The sequence below is a fragment of the Gymnogyps californianus genome, chromosome Z (assembly GCF_018139145.2).
Source record: "Gymnogyps californianus isolate 813 chromosome Z, ASM1813914v2, whole genome shotgun sequence".
NCBI classification, from domain to species: Eukaryota; Metazoa; Chordata; class Aves; order Accipitriformes; family Cathartidae; genus Gymnogyps; species Gymnogyps californianus.
The window spans coordinates 71,982,442-71,999,633 of NC_059500.1; the positions used below are offsets into that span (position 1 = coordinate 71,982,442).

The 17,192-nt window shown below is 41.0% G+C and overlaps 1 protein-coding gene across 1 annotated transcript in view; it reads left to right on the forward strand.

Annotated features, from left to right (window-relative positions):
* Positions 1–17,192, forward strand: part of ADAMTS12 (ADAM metallopeptidase with thrombospondin type 1 motif 12) — a 170,428-nt gene that overhangs the window by 62,769 nt on the left and 90,467 nt on the right. The window contains exon 3 of the mRNA XM_050913345.1: positions 5,342–5,516. Coding sequence (XP_050769302.1) covers positions 5,342–5,516 — 175 coding nt within the window. The remainder of the gene's footprint in view (positions 1–5,341; positions 5,517–17,192) is intronic.

A 17,192-nucleotide genomic window follows, 5' to 3' on the forward strand; every position in this document is an offset into this window, starting at 1 on the left:
TTTACTTTTTCTGTTTTCCTCTTCTCTTCCAGCTTACTTTCTCCACATGCTGTAGCACCATGAGAACTGCAGTTGCAAGATAATTTAGGGCAATGCATGCACTAATTCCAGGCTAGCAACATGGATAGAGAATACCCATGTGTTGAAACTGTCAGGGAAGAGGGAGTACTCAGGGATGTTTGGTAACACACTGACTGGCACCTTCGGAGAGAGATGATCTGGCCTGGTTACAATATCCTGTCTCTGTTCTGTAGCAGGGAACACATTGAGGCAGCTCTCTTTGCTGGGGAGAGTGCAGATAGCACTAAAATGCCATGTAGGATGTAATGGTGTTTCTCTTATTTTGTATTGTAGTGATGATGGTTTCATCCAGATTTCAAACTCTTTCAGAAACTCCCAGAGCACAAAGTTCAAGTGAAAGGAAAGATTGCTTATAAATATCTTGCTTTATTGGGGAATTTGTTACAGACAGAGCAGGCAGTTTTGTTTAAATAAATTCTATTGCTACTGGAATTTAGGATCCATGAGAACTTTTGGAGCAAATTATTTTTTCGTTACAACTTGCAATCTGTCACCTTATGTAGAAGTGTTGTACTTGGAAAACTGTCATGTTCTGCTGGATCTTTTGTGTAAGAACAGTAACACGGTGTCACCCCAGCCTTTTCTTTGCAAAGGTTTTAGATACTGCAAGTAGAGCTGGGCTTTAGTCTGTAGACTGACAGAAAACAGGAGAAAGTTTCGCACAACAGCGATGATTTATAACTTAGTTTTTCAATGAGGATTCCCAAGTGCTGAATGTTCGTTCAGTCTCATGGAGAACATCAGATCTGTTCCATAAATTAAATCAAGGTGCAAGGTTCATGTTACCATGTTACAATGAGTTTAGAGGCAATACAGGCTCAATGTGTCCTTGCTCCTCCTTCCTCCCTCCTCAGACTGCACTGTGGAGGGACTCATGGCCATAGTTTGATGGCAGGAACAAGTAGGTGGGGATGGGAAAGAGACAAGGATACCTTGTTCCCAAATGCTTTGTTGGGTTAAACCAAGAATTTGAGGCAGAGCACTGGCCTACTGACTTGCAGCCTTGAATTCATTATATTGATACTTTTCAACCCTGCAAGAAGCAACGGGAGTGAAGGAAATATACTCCTATCTCAAGAACCACTTTTTAGACTGAGGTTAAAAGTGTTTTTCATTGGTCATTGTGAGGTCAGAGCTAAAACCAGAGAAACTGCAACAAGCTGTGTCTGTGGTTCAGAAATGCTTGGTCAGGGGGCTGACGGGTACGGTTGCACTCTCTCTGGTGACAAAGCTGGTTTATATATTTCAGTGCCATCCCATCAGTTGTTTGTGGGGACGCACCATTGCATTAATGCCTGAAATGGCTGTGTGAGTGTGCCCAGCGGTATTGCCAAGCCAACCATGAAGAGTTGTGTATAACCTGAAAATATACCTAGGGTTCTTGTTTTATTCTGAGCTAGTAGCAGTTCTAGCTCTAGCTTAATTTTGCTACTCTACGGGCTTAGCTGCTTTTCAATAAGAGATTTTCCGATAGTGCCAAGGTGTCAGGAGCTGTTGTGGCAAGTTGAACTGCGAGTTGACGACATTCTACAAAGTCTGGAGCATCTCCTTGGTAAAATAGGCCCTCAGACTTCTTCGTGCTCTACAGTGACTTCAGTCTGGATGTTGAGTGTGGGAGCAGCCTTTATCTTCCCAAGATTCAGCAATCTGTAGCCAACAAATATGAAAGTTCTGGCTGTTACCAACCTCTTTTAAAGAACAAATGTTAAAGCTGTCTTGTAGAAGTTACACATGCCTGAGGTAGCTTTCTTCAGGCGAGATCTGACACACAGACATGGCCTCTTCCAGAAATTAAGGGACATTAAAAATTTCCATTTTTTTCTTCGTGAAGTGCAGGAGGCTTCTTGTCGACCTTGCCTCAAGTAACAAAGAGGAGACAAGCAGGAAGGTAGTAATTGCAACACAGAGAAGGACAGTGCTGCTAACTGTGTTTCTGTGCATATTCAGTTGTCTATCAACATAAAGAAGAAAGCACATGCAGTAGATGTGAGTCAAGTAGCCACACATACTTCCGGAAAGTGCTACAAATGACGGTGACAAACAGTATACGAACTAGTATACTATAGTATACAAGCGTATATACAAGTATATGTATAGTATACAAGCGGTTACTGCAGAGGACAGGAGGGACAACTAGTTTCATCCCAGATCTAGAGGAAGACTGGCAGGATTTCTGCCGCAGGTGGGTGGGACAGTACAGTCACACTGCTGAACTTAACAAATGTTGTCCACAGAATGCACCTGGTTGGGGGTGTTGTGGCTGTATTGGAACAGGGATGGCTTGGAATAGAGTTGTTATAGCAAAAAGCTGTAAGACTGTGAAAATAGGTATTCCATACTGAAAAATGATAAAGTTAAGAAAACAATAATTAAAAAAAAAAAAAAAGGGGAATGTCTGAAGCCATGTTCTGTAGTAGCCAACGTTTGCTGGCTCATTGAACAACCTTTACTGCCATCTGTGTGTATGCATGTGCAGTATGAAATATGATGAATTTTTTGTTTTTTCTCCTGCTCCATACAGCTTGGATGGAGAGCTGAATTTTAACATGCAAGCATTGCTGGGGGAGCTTGGGAAATGAGGTCACTACTAATATACTTCATTTTTTATATGATTGCCTGGCCTGTCTTCTTACAGATGCAACTTTGACACAATAGTCCAGTGACTAATCAGCCTGCCCTATAAAATCAGGGTCTGCAATGAAGATGGTGAGTTCTTCCTGGTTCCAGCTGGGTTAAAAAACACAACAGGAAAAGAAGGTCAAAGAACCCAGACTTTCAGAATATCCAGGGAAGATTGAATCCTGTGGAACGAAAAGGAATGGGCAAAGATTTGTGGTGGTGCTTTGACTCCTTGAGCAGCAGGAAGAAAGCCACATCTACTGATTTCCTGGTCTAGCCTCTGTGTAGGCATTCCTGCTCTGTAGATTCATGCTTGCCTGACATCTTTATCCAATCTGAACATGGGATTTATTGCTTTTGTAGTGTGTCTGAGTTCCTATGTCAAAAGTAGCCTTGATTTATAATTTAAAAAGAAACCTGAGCGTTCTTGGATTTCTTGTTTAAGAATCAGAAGTCTTGATTTCTTTTTTCTAAAAATGAAACAAAAACCATACAGGCAGTAACTGTAATCCCGGTGAGCAAACATATGTGACTTTGAGTCCTGAACCTGCGAAACTTTGTGGGTGTAACCAAGGCTTCAAACCAAGGCCAACCTCTGGCTTTTAAACTTTGACTTGCACTGGAAAACTGGAAGGAAAGCGTTTCTGCTCTTAAGAACTGTTGGGCAAACTCTGTGAAATGACAGCGTCAAGGTTTAACCCCAGCTGGCAACTCTGTGAAATGACAGTGTCAAGGTGTAACCCCAGCTGGAAACTAAGCACCACACAGCCGCTCGCTCACTCCCCTCTGGTGGGATGGGGGAGAGAATCAGAAGGGTAAAACTGAGAAAACTTGACAGTTTAATAGGTAAAGCTGATGCCACGCACACAAGCAAAGCAAAACAAGGAATTCATTCACTGCTTCCCATCGGCAGGCAGGTGTTCAGCCATCTCCAGGAGCGCAGGGCTCCATCACGCTAACGGTCACTTGGGAAGACAAACGCCATCACTCTGAACATCCCCCCCTTCCTTCTTCTTCCCCCAGCTGTATATGCTGAGCATGACATCATATGGTATGGAATGTCCCTTTGGTCAGCTGGGGTCAGCTGTCCTGGCTGTGTCCCCTCCCAGCTTCTTGTGCACCCCCAGCCTCCTCGCTGGTGGGGTGGTGTGAGCAGCAGAAAAGGCCTTGACTCTGTGCAAGCACTGCTCAGCAATAACGAAAACATCCCTGTATTTATCAGCACTGTTTCCAGCACAAATCCAAAACATAGCCCCATACTAGCTACTATGAAGAAAATTAACTCTATCCCAGCCAAAACCAGCACAGACAGTCACAGTTATTTATTTGCACAAGTTTGCTGTGGGATGTATTGGGCCTGTGGCAATCGGAGTGGAGGCAGAAGGTATCTGGTAGAGAGGACTTCAAAGCACATTGTGTGGAGATCTCACTGAGCTGCCTTTGAGCTCCTAGTACATAGAGCCCATGGTTGCTTAATTTTTAAGAATGCTTTTCCTCCATTCATATGATTTTCCTCTTGTCCTTACCCTGATACTGGCTTTCCCAGCTGTCCAGGGAAACTGTAAGACCTTGGAGTGTTTCAAAAGGGTTTTTACATTTGTCTGTCCTTGTAAGTTTGAATACAGCAGCTGCAGGAACACAGTGTTACTGCATTTTTTCCAGCTCCAGAACAAGTTAAGAAGGCTGCACTGACCACAGCAAGAAGGTGAAGAGGAAACGAAGCCATAAGAGTGGGATACCTCAATGTTCTGTCACATCGCCCATGTGGGCTGGGATGTCAGTAGATCCTTTGCTTTAGATTTAGTACTGCTCTGTATATGTTGAAGTGAAAGGGCTATACAATGGTTTTGCAATGTTAGCAATCCCTGCAAAAATGCTGAGACACAAGGGACCAAGGCCATGTCCAGTTGCATGTGTCTCTTGGATCATGGCAGAGGGCGGTGTAAACCAATCCTGTGTAGTCCATGTGGATATCAAAGGCCCTGTAGCTCAGTCAAAGCTGGGAGGTTGATGCAGAAGTTATAGCATGAGAAATGTTACAGCCTTTGTTAGGCAGCTCTATTGTATGATCACAATAGCTTGCTGTAATTCATGAAAAGCTACTTATTTCTTTCACTGGAAGCCTGGGGGCCAGGGGGGTTTGAGTCGAGAGTGGACCACACAGTCCAGCCCATCTGATGGGTTGCGTAATCTGACTGTGGAATCGCAGCTAGGAGCAGGATTACGCTTTGCACTTATGAAACAGCTTCTCTTCAGGGCTTGTTCTCTGGGGAATGGATGCAAAACACCAGAAGAACATGACACAACTCCTTCTAGTGCATCATGTTTGACAAATTAACTTTTGGCCTTTCAGTGGCTTTGTACAAATATGGGAGCCTCTGCCTCAGTATACAAGATTTCAGGTTATTAGGAAGAAGATATTTTTTCTGTTCCCCTTTGGACTGTTACGCCTTTGTGAGGTACAGAGCAACCTTGATGTATGCAGCAAAATAAATGCTGAAAACCTATTGTTTTCATATTTCTGCAGTGTAATGACTGGCTTATGAGAAAAGCTCAGGGATGGTGATACAAAAAGAGTCTATTTAGTTTTTGACTTCCAGTACTGGACAGTAGAGATTAACTCTTTTATGCTTATTTTCAGACTGGATATTTCCATCTGCCCCGTGGGGATTACTTCATTGAGCCCATTAAAAAGCATCCACAGGAGGAGGGAACACCCCATCCCCATATTATCTATGGGGCAAATATCCTTCAAAATGCTTTAAGGAGAAGACGGGCGATCCCGATGGAAAAAGAACAAGCATGTGGATTGAATGGTACAAATATTGCTGGATTTCTGCCTATTTGCTGTCTGCATCTTTTTGAGCAACTTTTGTTTTCCAGTGGTGTGTGCCTTTCCTTCTGCCAGGCTTTTTTAAATTCTGTAAAAAGAGATTATGCAAAAGGAGAGCGTCTTAGTCAAAACACCTCGGGAGCCACCCATTTGGGCTCCTTTCTGAAAACTTAAATCCCCCTTATGACTGCTGGGATATCATTTTCACACCATTGATCCTTTCTACCCCTTCAGTTTTTTCTCCAGCCAGAACTGTTCAGTGAGTTTGACTTGAATTCTTGAGTAGTTCTGGGATGATGAGAATTGCAGTTATTATTCTTTTTAATAAAATATTCTCACTCCGTGCAAATGCTGTCCTCAACATAAAATGTCCCCCCTCTAATCCATGGTTTAAACTTAGGATTTCTAGATTCTCTGTGATAGTTACCAGAATATTTAAAAACTTTTATTTGGTTTTTCTGAAAGTGGAGTGCAGGGCATTAACAGTAAGGTGTTTTTTGTAGAAGTATAAGTAAAAATAACTTAAATATTGGTGCAGTATTACTCAGCATTGTGTCTTCTTGGAAAAAAAACTAATACACTGTCCTGGCAAGGAAGAGGGTATCTAGAAGGTAGTTGGCATCTCATAATTCCAAAATGTGTTCCTTTATTTAGTGAAGTAATTTACTTGATTGACTTCATACCAAAAATTTACAGATCTTGCACTGGTTCTCTGATGTTTGAGGCCTTCAAGCTGAGTCTGCACCAAACTTTAGAAAAGGTACAGTATTGGTAGGGAGAATGGATAATAACCTAAATGATGTAAGGCCCAAGTTATGTACAAATAGAGCTGCAGAATACACAGGGGTGTGTTTCTGTCTTTCACAGGTTAATGGTTAAAGAGTAGTTGGTTCTTTTCCAGGGGTGGAAAAAAAGGAGGAATGTAGGAATTTTTAATCTGCAGTCAAGGCTGCTGCTGAAGTTTTACTGCTGTGTAATATGAATTGATAAATTAAAGAAGCAAACAACAACTCAGCCCCACTATGTTTCTGGTCATAGACCTGATTTGCACTTCCTGCTTGCTGGCGAAGAGCAGTGTGAAATGATAGCTGGGGGAGACTAGAAAGCTGATGCCTTGGGCGGAGCTATTCAATCTTCTGTGATATTGGGAAGGTGAGAATAAGGGGAAGCTGTAAGAATTAATATGAATGCTGTTCCTTATTATTTTTCATCAAATAAAAATATATCTGCTTGTTAGACAAAGAAGCCTGAAGTTGAAAAGCCGTGGACATCTGAAGTTGATGTCTATTTTGGCTTAAGTCTAAAATAGTTCTGTGATTTTCCATTTCTTCTGATGACTGCTGGGATAAACGAGAGGAATTAGTTTAGATTTGCCTGTGAAGAATGAGGAAATTGTTCTTGCCTACTGTCTTCCAGGTTTCTTTTATGGATGAAATAACATCTGTAAGCAATGATTTTAAGTATGGAGAGGAGATAGGAGATACCAGGGATCATGCTGTATATTTGCTTTGTGTAGCCTGCTTGTTTTCTTTCTACCTCTCACTTTTTACCTCTTATATCTTCCTTCAAAGTCCTGCAGAATGAGACAGAAAAAGACTGGCTGTACCTGGAAGCCAGGAAAAATTGAGCAGAGCTTCCCTGAGATTTCATCACTTAGACTAGCTAAGTTGACTCTAATAGGCTTTTGAATTTAAACTGCCTGTCTGATGTTATTCATTCTAATGTGACAGAACTATTTCTGGTGGTAATAATATGTTCATGATATTCCAGGCTAACAAAGGCAGTGTCTTATGAACTAACAAAGTAATATACTGTCATTTATGTTTCTATGTTTACCTGACTCAATCAGCCTTTAGAGGTAATGTCTGCTTTTGGTCAAGCAGTAATCTGCTTGACTATGATAAAAGTTAAATAATTGATGTGAAAAAGTGCATGAGGGGAAAAATAGCATTTCCTTCATTACCTTTTTGCCCTTTGTGTGACAGGATATAACAATCGTTGGTTCCTCTAAAGGCCTTTACTTTTAATTTGTGTGTTTTGTTATCTCGCTTCTATTGTAGCCAGCTCTTCAACAAGGGTAGAAAAAAGAAAGAAGGCAGTGTCATGTCCTGTTTACACTATGCATTGTCATAGCAATTGCTCTTATTAGAAGTGAAATACAGAACAAAAAAGGAAAGTGGGTCAATTCTTGCTTTCTGTGCTAAATATATTCATTAAACAGGCTTTGGGGAATACTTGGTTCATAAATAAATTTTAAAGGTGGTAAGTTGACTCTTCCCCCTTTTCAAGACCTCAAGCACTTCATGCTGTTAAGTTTGGTGCCAGAAGTCTGGTACACCCACATGATATCACAGATGGCCCAGTGGCCCCAAAATGCCTTTTGGGATCACTTTAAAACAAAACAATTTCAATTTACAGTTCACATTTAATTGTAGAAACTAACTCTATTTTACACATTAAACATTGTGACCGTTTTGTATTCTCAGCCCTAGCTTTGTCCCCACTGGGCTGGGGCTTAACTGATGAAGAGTTGCGTGCCATATCTCTTGTAGGAACTGGTTTTCAGAATCAAATATTTTAACCTTATGGGCTGAGATTCATCATGCAGAGTGTCTGCTTTTGTTTATTTCAGCTCTGATTCTGTTTGTTTTTTAAACTTAAGCTAAGACAATTGGGTCATTTCTAAAACTTACGCTTGGGAAACCCTTTGTGTGCCCAGGCTAAAATGTATTGGTGACTTTTGCTTGGAAAAGTTGAACCACCCAGATGCTTTCAAGTCAGCACACAAAGTTGGGAGGTGATAATAGTAGTCTTCTAGTCAGAATTAACCTGTCTGTCAGGCAAGGAATATAAAGACTAGTTGTATAGGCAAAATCAAAATAGAGGAATTCATGTGGGAGGGAATAGGTAGAAGATGCTGACCTCCTGTGGAGTCTTTTTCAAGCTTTTTTTTTAATGCAAGGACCATATCACCTCTTGGAAGAAGCCCTGTGCAGCATGCTCATGACTTTTGCTGTGGCAACAACCACGTGAATCTCCAGGCTCCGACCTGCTTGTCATCTGTCTCAGCTACATACAGTAATGCTTCAGCATCAGTTACATTCCTGTGCTTTTACAATGATTATATTAATTAGTTTATAATTTGCAGTCTCTTTAACAGTTTCAGATATTTGGAGAAAAATCATTGTGATAAATGATGTAAATTAAAACTTAGGTTTGTGCTGTACACTTCCACTGCTGCTTAGGCAACTGCCAGATGACTCAGTCGTTAGCTGCATGCAAAACTGAGTTCTGATCTTGAAAGCAGCATTATGATACTGTACATTGCAAGCTGCTGTCTTACTGTATCATTTGAAATCTGTGTGAGAAGTAGCAAAAATGATAAATGAAAAGTGGCCCTGAGCTTTATAAATAACTTCTCTAATCATTTGTGTCTGTAGGAGAGGAAACTAAGGATCTGGGGATTTGTTTTGTTTTTCTAAATAGGTTATCTTAAAAACCTGACTGTGCTCCAAGATATAATGCAAGAGAGAAGGAATTATCCTCCCTTCTATGGAATAAGAAAAGATCTCCTCCCATTTCTTTCTCTTTGGTTTCATGCAGTCTGCCACAAGGTATTGGTTTGTTTGTGAGCTGCAAAAAGGAGAAGTTTTGTAAAGTTTGTGAATGAAAATGCTGTGATGTAATGGAGCCCTTCCTGACTAAGTGCTACAGAGGGGACAGATACGGTACGAATAGATGGACTTCTTTTTCTTGGACTGGTGAGGTGGTCAGGTTGCTGTCATTTAGAAGGAGGGTAATTGAGTTTATTCAGACTGCAACCCAGTGATTGCTGTAGTAGGCTGTAATATATAACTAAGGAAAGAAAGGTTTAGGGTATTAAAATAGATCTCTGAGAATACTTCATTGGAGCTTTAGGTGTATAGAAGTTGTCAGATGCTTTACCCTCATTTTGGCATTGAAAGATTTGGTAGATGAGTTCTACACAGATCACTAGTTAGGATTAGTTTGGGCTGCACATGGACCTCCAACTCCTTGTCTGCAGAGGAGTTATAAATCTTATAACTGAAAATTTTGCATTTGGAGCTGTTTTGCATTGGAGCTGTGATAGGATAAGGCTGGGGTGGGAGGGAGGAGACAGAGGCCGGGTGCTGTGTAAAATGAGTAGAGTGGTGAGGAGAGCTGAAGGAGCAGAGCAACATCATCTGTGCAAAACTGGTTTTTAAGTCTTTTGAACGATGGCTTGGTGGCTTAGTTCATATAACAGGTGACTAGAATGCCATTAAGCTGTTTCAGACAATAGTTACTTGTTCTTCCTAAGGGTTATGTCTGAGTGCAGGATTTTATTCAATCATGGTCTTGCTTTTTGATGATTAACTTGATACTGCCAGAGGATTCTCTTCAATTTTTCTGTCTGCAAGTGTACAGCATAAACTGTTAGTCTTGGCTTTTGACAGTGAAATCCTTTGTTTAACCACTTGGAAGAGGGAGGGGAAAAAAAGCCCAGGACACTATTTTATTCTCAAAGGATTGCCGATCTTTTTTTGGAAGAACAATGTGGCCAATGTAAGCAGCCTTGCTTGCTGGCAGAACCCCTGGTACATGCTGTGTGGCTTCCATATCTTTTAAAGAATGATGCTGACATTTTTCCAGTATTTGTTTATCCTGTATTTAACCACATCAATTACTATTCAGCTTAATTTGCTTAGTTTCTCCAAAACACAGAGACTATTATTCTTAGGATGGTAAGTTCACACATTGAATTGTAGTAACTGAGATTAATTCAATGTAGAGGGAAGAACATCTTTCTGCCTGCATCCTTCTGCTTTTGATGAACAGGCTCTACTAACCTGTTTAAAAGATGCTTGCCATGAAAAAAGAGCGAATAGATACATTCAGTCAGAATGACTTCTGTTTTAAAGCAGGAACAACAAAACAAACAGCTTGCAGGAGTACATGGAGTATCTCTCATCTCTGGAACAGTTTACATTGAACTGAAAACAGTGAGTGCCTGCTTGTGCAGACAGCAGGAGATTTAGCATTTCAGGGGTGGGGTACCTGGGAAAAAAAGACATGATTGCGGCTTTGTTCTAGCAGTGGATGAAACAATTGCTGCTAACTGATATCAAGGGATTCCCCCCCTGACAAGCTCATGAAATGAAAGCAGAAGATTCTAACTTTCACGGTTCAGGAAGACTTTTTTTTTTTCCCCTAGCTGCTCTCTGGAGTTTATTAAAAGCTAATCAGAGATAAGATGGACTTCTTTTCATTGTCTTGTGCTTTCCTTCTCCAGGAAAAGGAAGAGTCCTCTTCTGTTTCTAAAACCTCTGGATTCTGTGCCGGGGAGATAAGAATCCTTCAACTTTGAGTTTCTAACATCTGACATGAATTTAAGAAGACTTCTGTGTTCATTTCACTTTGCTGTCAAAAATCCTGCTACTTCTAACAAACGAGCAGGCACAAATGTGTAGCCTTGCTAAGCAATAAAAAAGGATTCTAGGTTTCATTAGCATACAGATATTTAATAGATATGTTTACTATTAGTTGAACTTCAGGTTTTAAGGACACAGGATAAGGTTCTTATCTCTCAACTTGAGTAGCCTAGCAGTTAAATACTTGAGTTTAAGCTAGTTGTGTTACAAGCTGGCTCCTTTTATAGTTAGTGGAGTAGAACAGTCATTGTCAAAGGCTGATTCATCCTATCCTAAGATGTCATCTTTGACTTTTGGGATGAGTTGTCCTTGGGAGTTGCCTAGGCTGTAGTTACAGGCAGTAGAAATATTGGTAGAGGAGAAAGGAATAAAATAATGTATTTTGTGTAATTCTTCCTCTCCAGTTAAATGAGTGCAGAGTCAAAACTAGCACATTCTCCAAGTGGATCCAAAGTCTGTGCTGAACAGGGGCCAGAGAAAGCTCGATGCTGGCAGAGTGCTGGCACCTGCTTTCCCAGTCCCTGATTGTTTTCTCATCTTCTTCTCTTTTCTGCTGGAATTTAACCGTCAGTATTTCACTAGCTCCTACTAACTGAAACAAGGTGCTTTCCATAAGTGCGTGTGTTGTCCAGAAGGTAAGGGAGAAAAATGTGAAAACACGAGGTTGTTGTTATAATGTGATAATAGTCACTTGTTGCCACCAAAAGGCATCAGAAACGTGATACAATTCCTCACTCAATGACTGAATAAGTTTTAAAGTTCTGTGACAGGCCATTTTCCAAATAATATGAGTCAAAACTATAAGGAGAGAAAAATCTGCTTCACTGTGTTTCTGTGGAGTCTTTCTGTTCGGTCCCTGTGCCACCGGAAAGAAATAGTGTTTGCTACACCATGCTTGCTTACTGCACTTGCTTTCCTGTAGTTTAAAGGGTAGATTGTGGTCTCTTCCATGTCTTCATTCAAACAGTTTGCTTAACCATTCGTCAGATGGAGGAGCCTCAGTCTGGATCCACACTGAACTTAGTTCAGCATTTCTAACCATGTACTGTCATAGAGGAATATATTCTGCTCTTGCTCTGTGCCTACAGCTTTCCTTGTCAAACTGTGGTGATGCTATTGCACTTTTGAGTGTTGCCATTGATTGGGTAAACAAGTGGTTTGGTAATGTATATGTTAAATTGCTGCACTACTGATTCAGAGAGCAATAGCAAGCTTTAAAATTAAACCATTACATGTCACATGCCACCCCTTTCTCTTTTGTAGGATAATGCTAGCCTTGAACAATTGTAAGCCTTATTTCCACAGTTGAGATAGAAAACCCAGAAAGCTAAGCTACATTTAGGAAACGTTTTTGTTGCAGGAGTCTGAAAATTTCCTCAGAACACTTGACCCATTAATGGAGTAGTATTGGCAAAGCTGTTCAGCCTTCAGTCTGGTTAGTGACGGATTTCTCGGTCATTCTGAACTCTCTGTGAACTTTCTAAAAAGAAACTACAATTACCTTATTATTTCTGGGCAGATCACAGATTTCTAATTCTTCTGAGAAGTGCTGGATTTGTGCTGTGGGGCTAATGCACTGATATGGGCTCAGTCTGCAGATCCCTGATGAGCCTCTGGCAGCCTCCTGTCATACGTGACCCACTTTAAACAGGTGTCTGAGCACAGTTTTTCGGTATGAAACACAGTGGCCTTGCAGTTTGTCCACTCCTTGCTTGGGGCTGGTGTTCTTCACTCTTCATGTCCCAGCATCTGCTTGAACTTGGATGCGTTTTGTGTACTTGGAGAGACTCCTCTGGATGAATTGTACTTAAAAGGAGATCGTAATACTCCTCTCAGCATAGATTTTAGCTTTGTGATTAGTTGAGAACGAGGGGAACTGCATAACTTAGGAAGTTATAAGATTTTTTTCTGTCCACCACTACTTCAGTCATCTTGTAGAGAACTGTAAGCTCTCTCCTTTTTAGGGAGAAGTGGGGCCATATCTGGACTTATCCCACACCACACACAATTACTTGGTAGCATGTTCTGCAGTGCGCAAATCCTATTGTGCTCTCCTGATTATCTGCTGAGTGTAGGATGGAGTTCTCAACTCCAGTGATGGGTGCTTGTGGGGACCATTCTCATAGTGAATTTCTGGCAATATTGAGTAGCTTGGGATGTTGTGTTTAGCAGACGCAGTTTCACTGGACAGCAGGCTGCAGAGGGCATCTTTTGGAGTCCAGGATGTCATTTCTGACACAGGTGTTTATGTCTGAACTGTTTTTGCGTTCGGTGGCTGAAAACAAAGATCTGCCTCAACACAGATTTAGGGACCTACTGGACTTGGTAGCTGGATTTGATTTGTTGTGAAAGACTTCTAGTAGCGTGAGGTTTATTCCTCAGTTTCACAGTGCTTATGTAAAGAATACCTGTTGCAGGGTATCTTTGCAAAGAATACCTCTTTATTGTGTGGTATTTCTGAACTGTCCTGAAAAAACTGTATGTAAATAACAGACTGGAGGGGCACTGTTCACTTAAAGATCATACAGAATTACACACAATTTTTTTTCTAGAAAAAGGAATTGTCCAACAGAAGTAGGCATCCACCTTTATGCAAAAAAAAGTGGCCAAAAGATTGCTATGCTAAAAAGTATAGCAAATGTTTTTAGTTGATGCCCTTAAATACTGCACTTGTTTGAAGACTTTGTGGAACCATTTGTTGCATGTCCAGGTTTCTGTATGAAAAAGCATAAAAGAGAATATTGATTTTTTGTCATGATCTCTTATACACTTCCATCTTTTCTTCTCTTGCAAATATTTGACTTAAACTTACTTCAGCAGACAACATGTAATCAGGTGGCTTAGCTGAAAAAACTACGTATTCCTGTCCTTTTTGAACAACTAATGATGAAGTTTTTGTGTACATAAATTAGACTGCTAAAGGAGAGGAAGTCTCTTCTGAACCGTTCTAATCAGTCTCAAGAAACACTGCCCAAAAATTAATGTTTGTGCAAAATAGAAGGTCCAAAGCCTTGATGTCCTTTATTCATTTCTTAAAAAAAAAAAAAAAAAAGCTCTAATTCCATGCTGTCTCTGATTTGTACTCATTTTAAAAAAGGTCTTGTCTATTATTTTGCTCAGCTGCAAAACAGTGTTTGAGTTGAAGCTGCAGAGATAGATTTTTGTATTTTAAATACTTTTTAAACACGATTAAAACACAGCCTCAGTCTGAGTCTTCCATTCTGCCAAAGTTAGAATTAGTAGCAAGTTTCTTGCCTGCCTGAGCTCTAAAACAAGCTGAATCAAGTTCCTTCCTCTCTGATCTGCACTGTTGTCAGCTGAGCCCCCAGTCTGGATTCCCCTCAGCTCTGTGGAGATTTGGATTTGGATCAAAGTCTTCTTTCAGGTGCTGCAGTTTTAACAAGTGATCATTCCTGTCATTTTCTGTATTATTTGCATGACATTCTCCAGGTAAAATACTCCCTGAACCACTCTGCTTTATGGTATTTTCTTTTCAGTGTCCCAGTTGCATCCATTGCCCATCGTGAGGTACTTCTGTCAGTCAAGTCTTCCTCAGAGGAGATGGAGGGAGATGAAAGGGATGAAATTTCATCTGCTGGGGAGGTAATGGGGAAGAATGGCAGTAAAAGAAAGGAGTTTCCTGCAAAGCCTGGACTGGTAACATTGGCAGGCAGCTGAAAGTTGTCCAAGCAGAGATAGCCTTAACATTGGGGAATGGATTACTAAACAGCCCCTTCCCCAGCTGATGGATGTAACCTGGTTTTATCCATCATTAGCCATTTTGGGGATTTTTTTTTCTCCTTAAGCTATAATTAATCATGCTGGTTTATGATGTGTGTGAACTGAATGTTTCTTTGAGACAAACCTGTCTGCATTTTTCTCTCTGGTCCCATCCGTTTACATACCTTTATAATTTCAAGGCTACCTGGAGAGAAGAGGAGCCAGAGACTTTCTGCAAATGAAAACTGAGATTGCCATTTAGAAAATAACAGAGGCTGAGTCTGTTGACAGGGCGTTGCTTGATTCTCTTTCCACGGGAGTGCAAATTTCAAAGCTCAAACCCAGTTCTAAGCAAACACTTTCAAACTTCTTGGCATTTTGGTGTGGGAGCTCCCATAGCTCCCAATCCCAATCCAATGTGAAGGATTCTGGCATAGTTTTCTGTAGGCAGCGAACTACAGGGAATCCAGTTAATTATAGCTGATGTTCCTGGTGAACCTCCACCCTATGCATGACAAAAATGGAAGTGAATTAATGGGATCGTGACATCCAACAGGTTATAATGCCCCTGACAACCAGTCTCTGATATGAAACTGGAATCAAAGGAAAAAGCCACTCTCAAAACTCTGGCTAAAACTGGAAACATACTTTAGCCAGTGCAGTAGTACTCATGAAGAGCTGAGAATGGCGCCAGTCACCCCAAGACGGTGTTATCCTAACAGGACTTGCTCATGCGAGGTGCCTGGTGGCAGGAGTCCTTAACCTCTCACCTGCAAAGACGCTGTCGACTGCCTCCCCTAGGACGTCTTGATGTCATTTGCACTGTTCCTCCCCTTGCTCCTTCTAGCAGTTTACAGACGCCTTTGTCAGCTCTCCGCAGTTGCAGGATGGAGTAGCTGGGTGATGGGCTGTCCCTGCTCTGCTGTTTCAATGGCTGTTGTCCGTGCATGGGTGTCTCTTCAGGGGCTTAATCAGGCAAAATGAAATCTTGTGTGCTGAGTTGGAGCGGGAGAACCTCCATGGTCATCTTTCAAAATGTCAAGAAGCTGGAAAATGTTGTTATCAGGACCTGCTTCTAAGAATAGAAAACATTAAAAGCAGTGATTTTCTGCATTCACTGCATTAAAAGCAGTGAAAATCTGAGGTTTTCAAGATGTTGTATTAGCATAATTCATTTCAGTAACTCCCAGACTGACCAACCCCTTCTCAGGCCCAGGCTCAGGGGGGAGTCCTCACCTGTAAGAGCTGCTCTTGCACTGCTGGTGTTTGCTGCAGAAGCACAGCAGGGTTGGGGCTGAGGCTTTGAAGGCTGTATTGCTTAGTAACGTCATCTGAAATACAGGACATGTGGCCTCAGCCAAGGACAAGGAGGCCCCTCAAAGTGTTAGCATGTGTTTTTTCCTTTGAGCACACTAGTGGGATTGGGGGATTTTAAATACAGTGGAGAAATGGAATGGAAAAAACAAAGCTTGTCCAGAGAAAGGCCAAATAAACTGTGCTGTATAAGCCCAGAGATAAGAAGGTTATAGCATATGCAGCATTTCTTAAAGATATCATATCAAACCTTGAAAGAATAGCATTTCATTTCAAGATTAATTCCAGACTGTCTTTCCCTTCTTTCCCTTAGTAATCTGAATTTAAACCATACTAATTAAAAGGCATGGTTTAACTACCACTTCAAAGACCTATTCTGTGAGTAGCCATTTCTCTTTTACAACACAGACATTATACATTAATTTAGTTGGGGTACTTTACATTTCTTAAACTGTCTTTTGAACATTTAAAACTGAGATTTTTTTTTTTTTAAACAATTCAAGTTTCTGGAATTATGGGTGAACTGTAATGGCTATTTTCCATGTACAACAAACTGCTATGCAAGGAATGCTCGCTTACTGATGGATGGTGCATTCATGAGAACTTGGCCTCTGTGTCTGCGGCATGCCTCCAGCATGAAGGTCTTTAGACAGCTGCGGGAAGACTGGGAGATGGGGAAGATGAGGCACAGAATTTCACTGACTTGACACCTGTCACCCAGCGCTGTCCACTCCCTCATCTTGCTTTCAAATTCCGTTTCATGTGATGGTGCCAAAAAGATTGAATGGCCTACAGTATTTTAGGGAAGTATCTGTTTATTTTGGCTGTTTCTAAGGATGGCTGATGAGCAAAGGAATAGGATCCAGCCATTATGTCCAGCTTTCACCGTTGCTCCCCCATAATGGCTCATGCTCATCCTGCTCCTCACAGTCCCTTCATAATGAAAATAAGTCGTGATAGCTTTGAGTGATGTCTGGAAAAAGTACGATATTCTCCATAATTCTAGAGGAAGGAAGGAAGGGAAAAAGAGCAGTTGAAATTTAAATCCTGTAAATGTAATGTTAGAAGGCAAACATCGGGGCTTGTGCAGTCCATTACAATAGCTAATTAGTTCTGTTATAAAATTAATGGCATTACCTATTTGTTTGCTCTGTTAGTTCAGATAAATGCTTTCTGAATATTACTATCTGTTG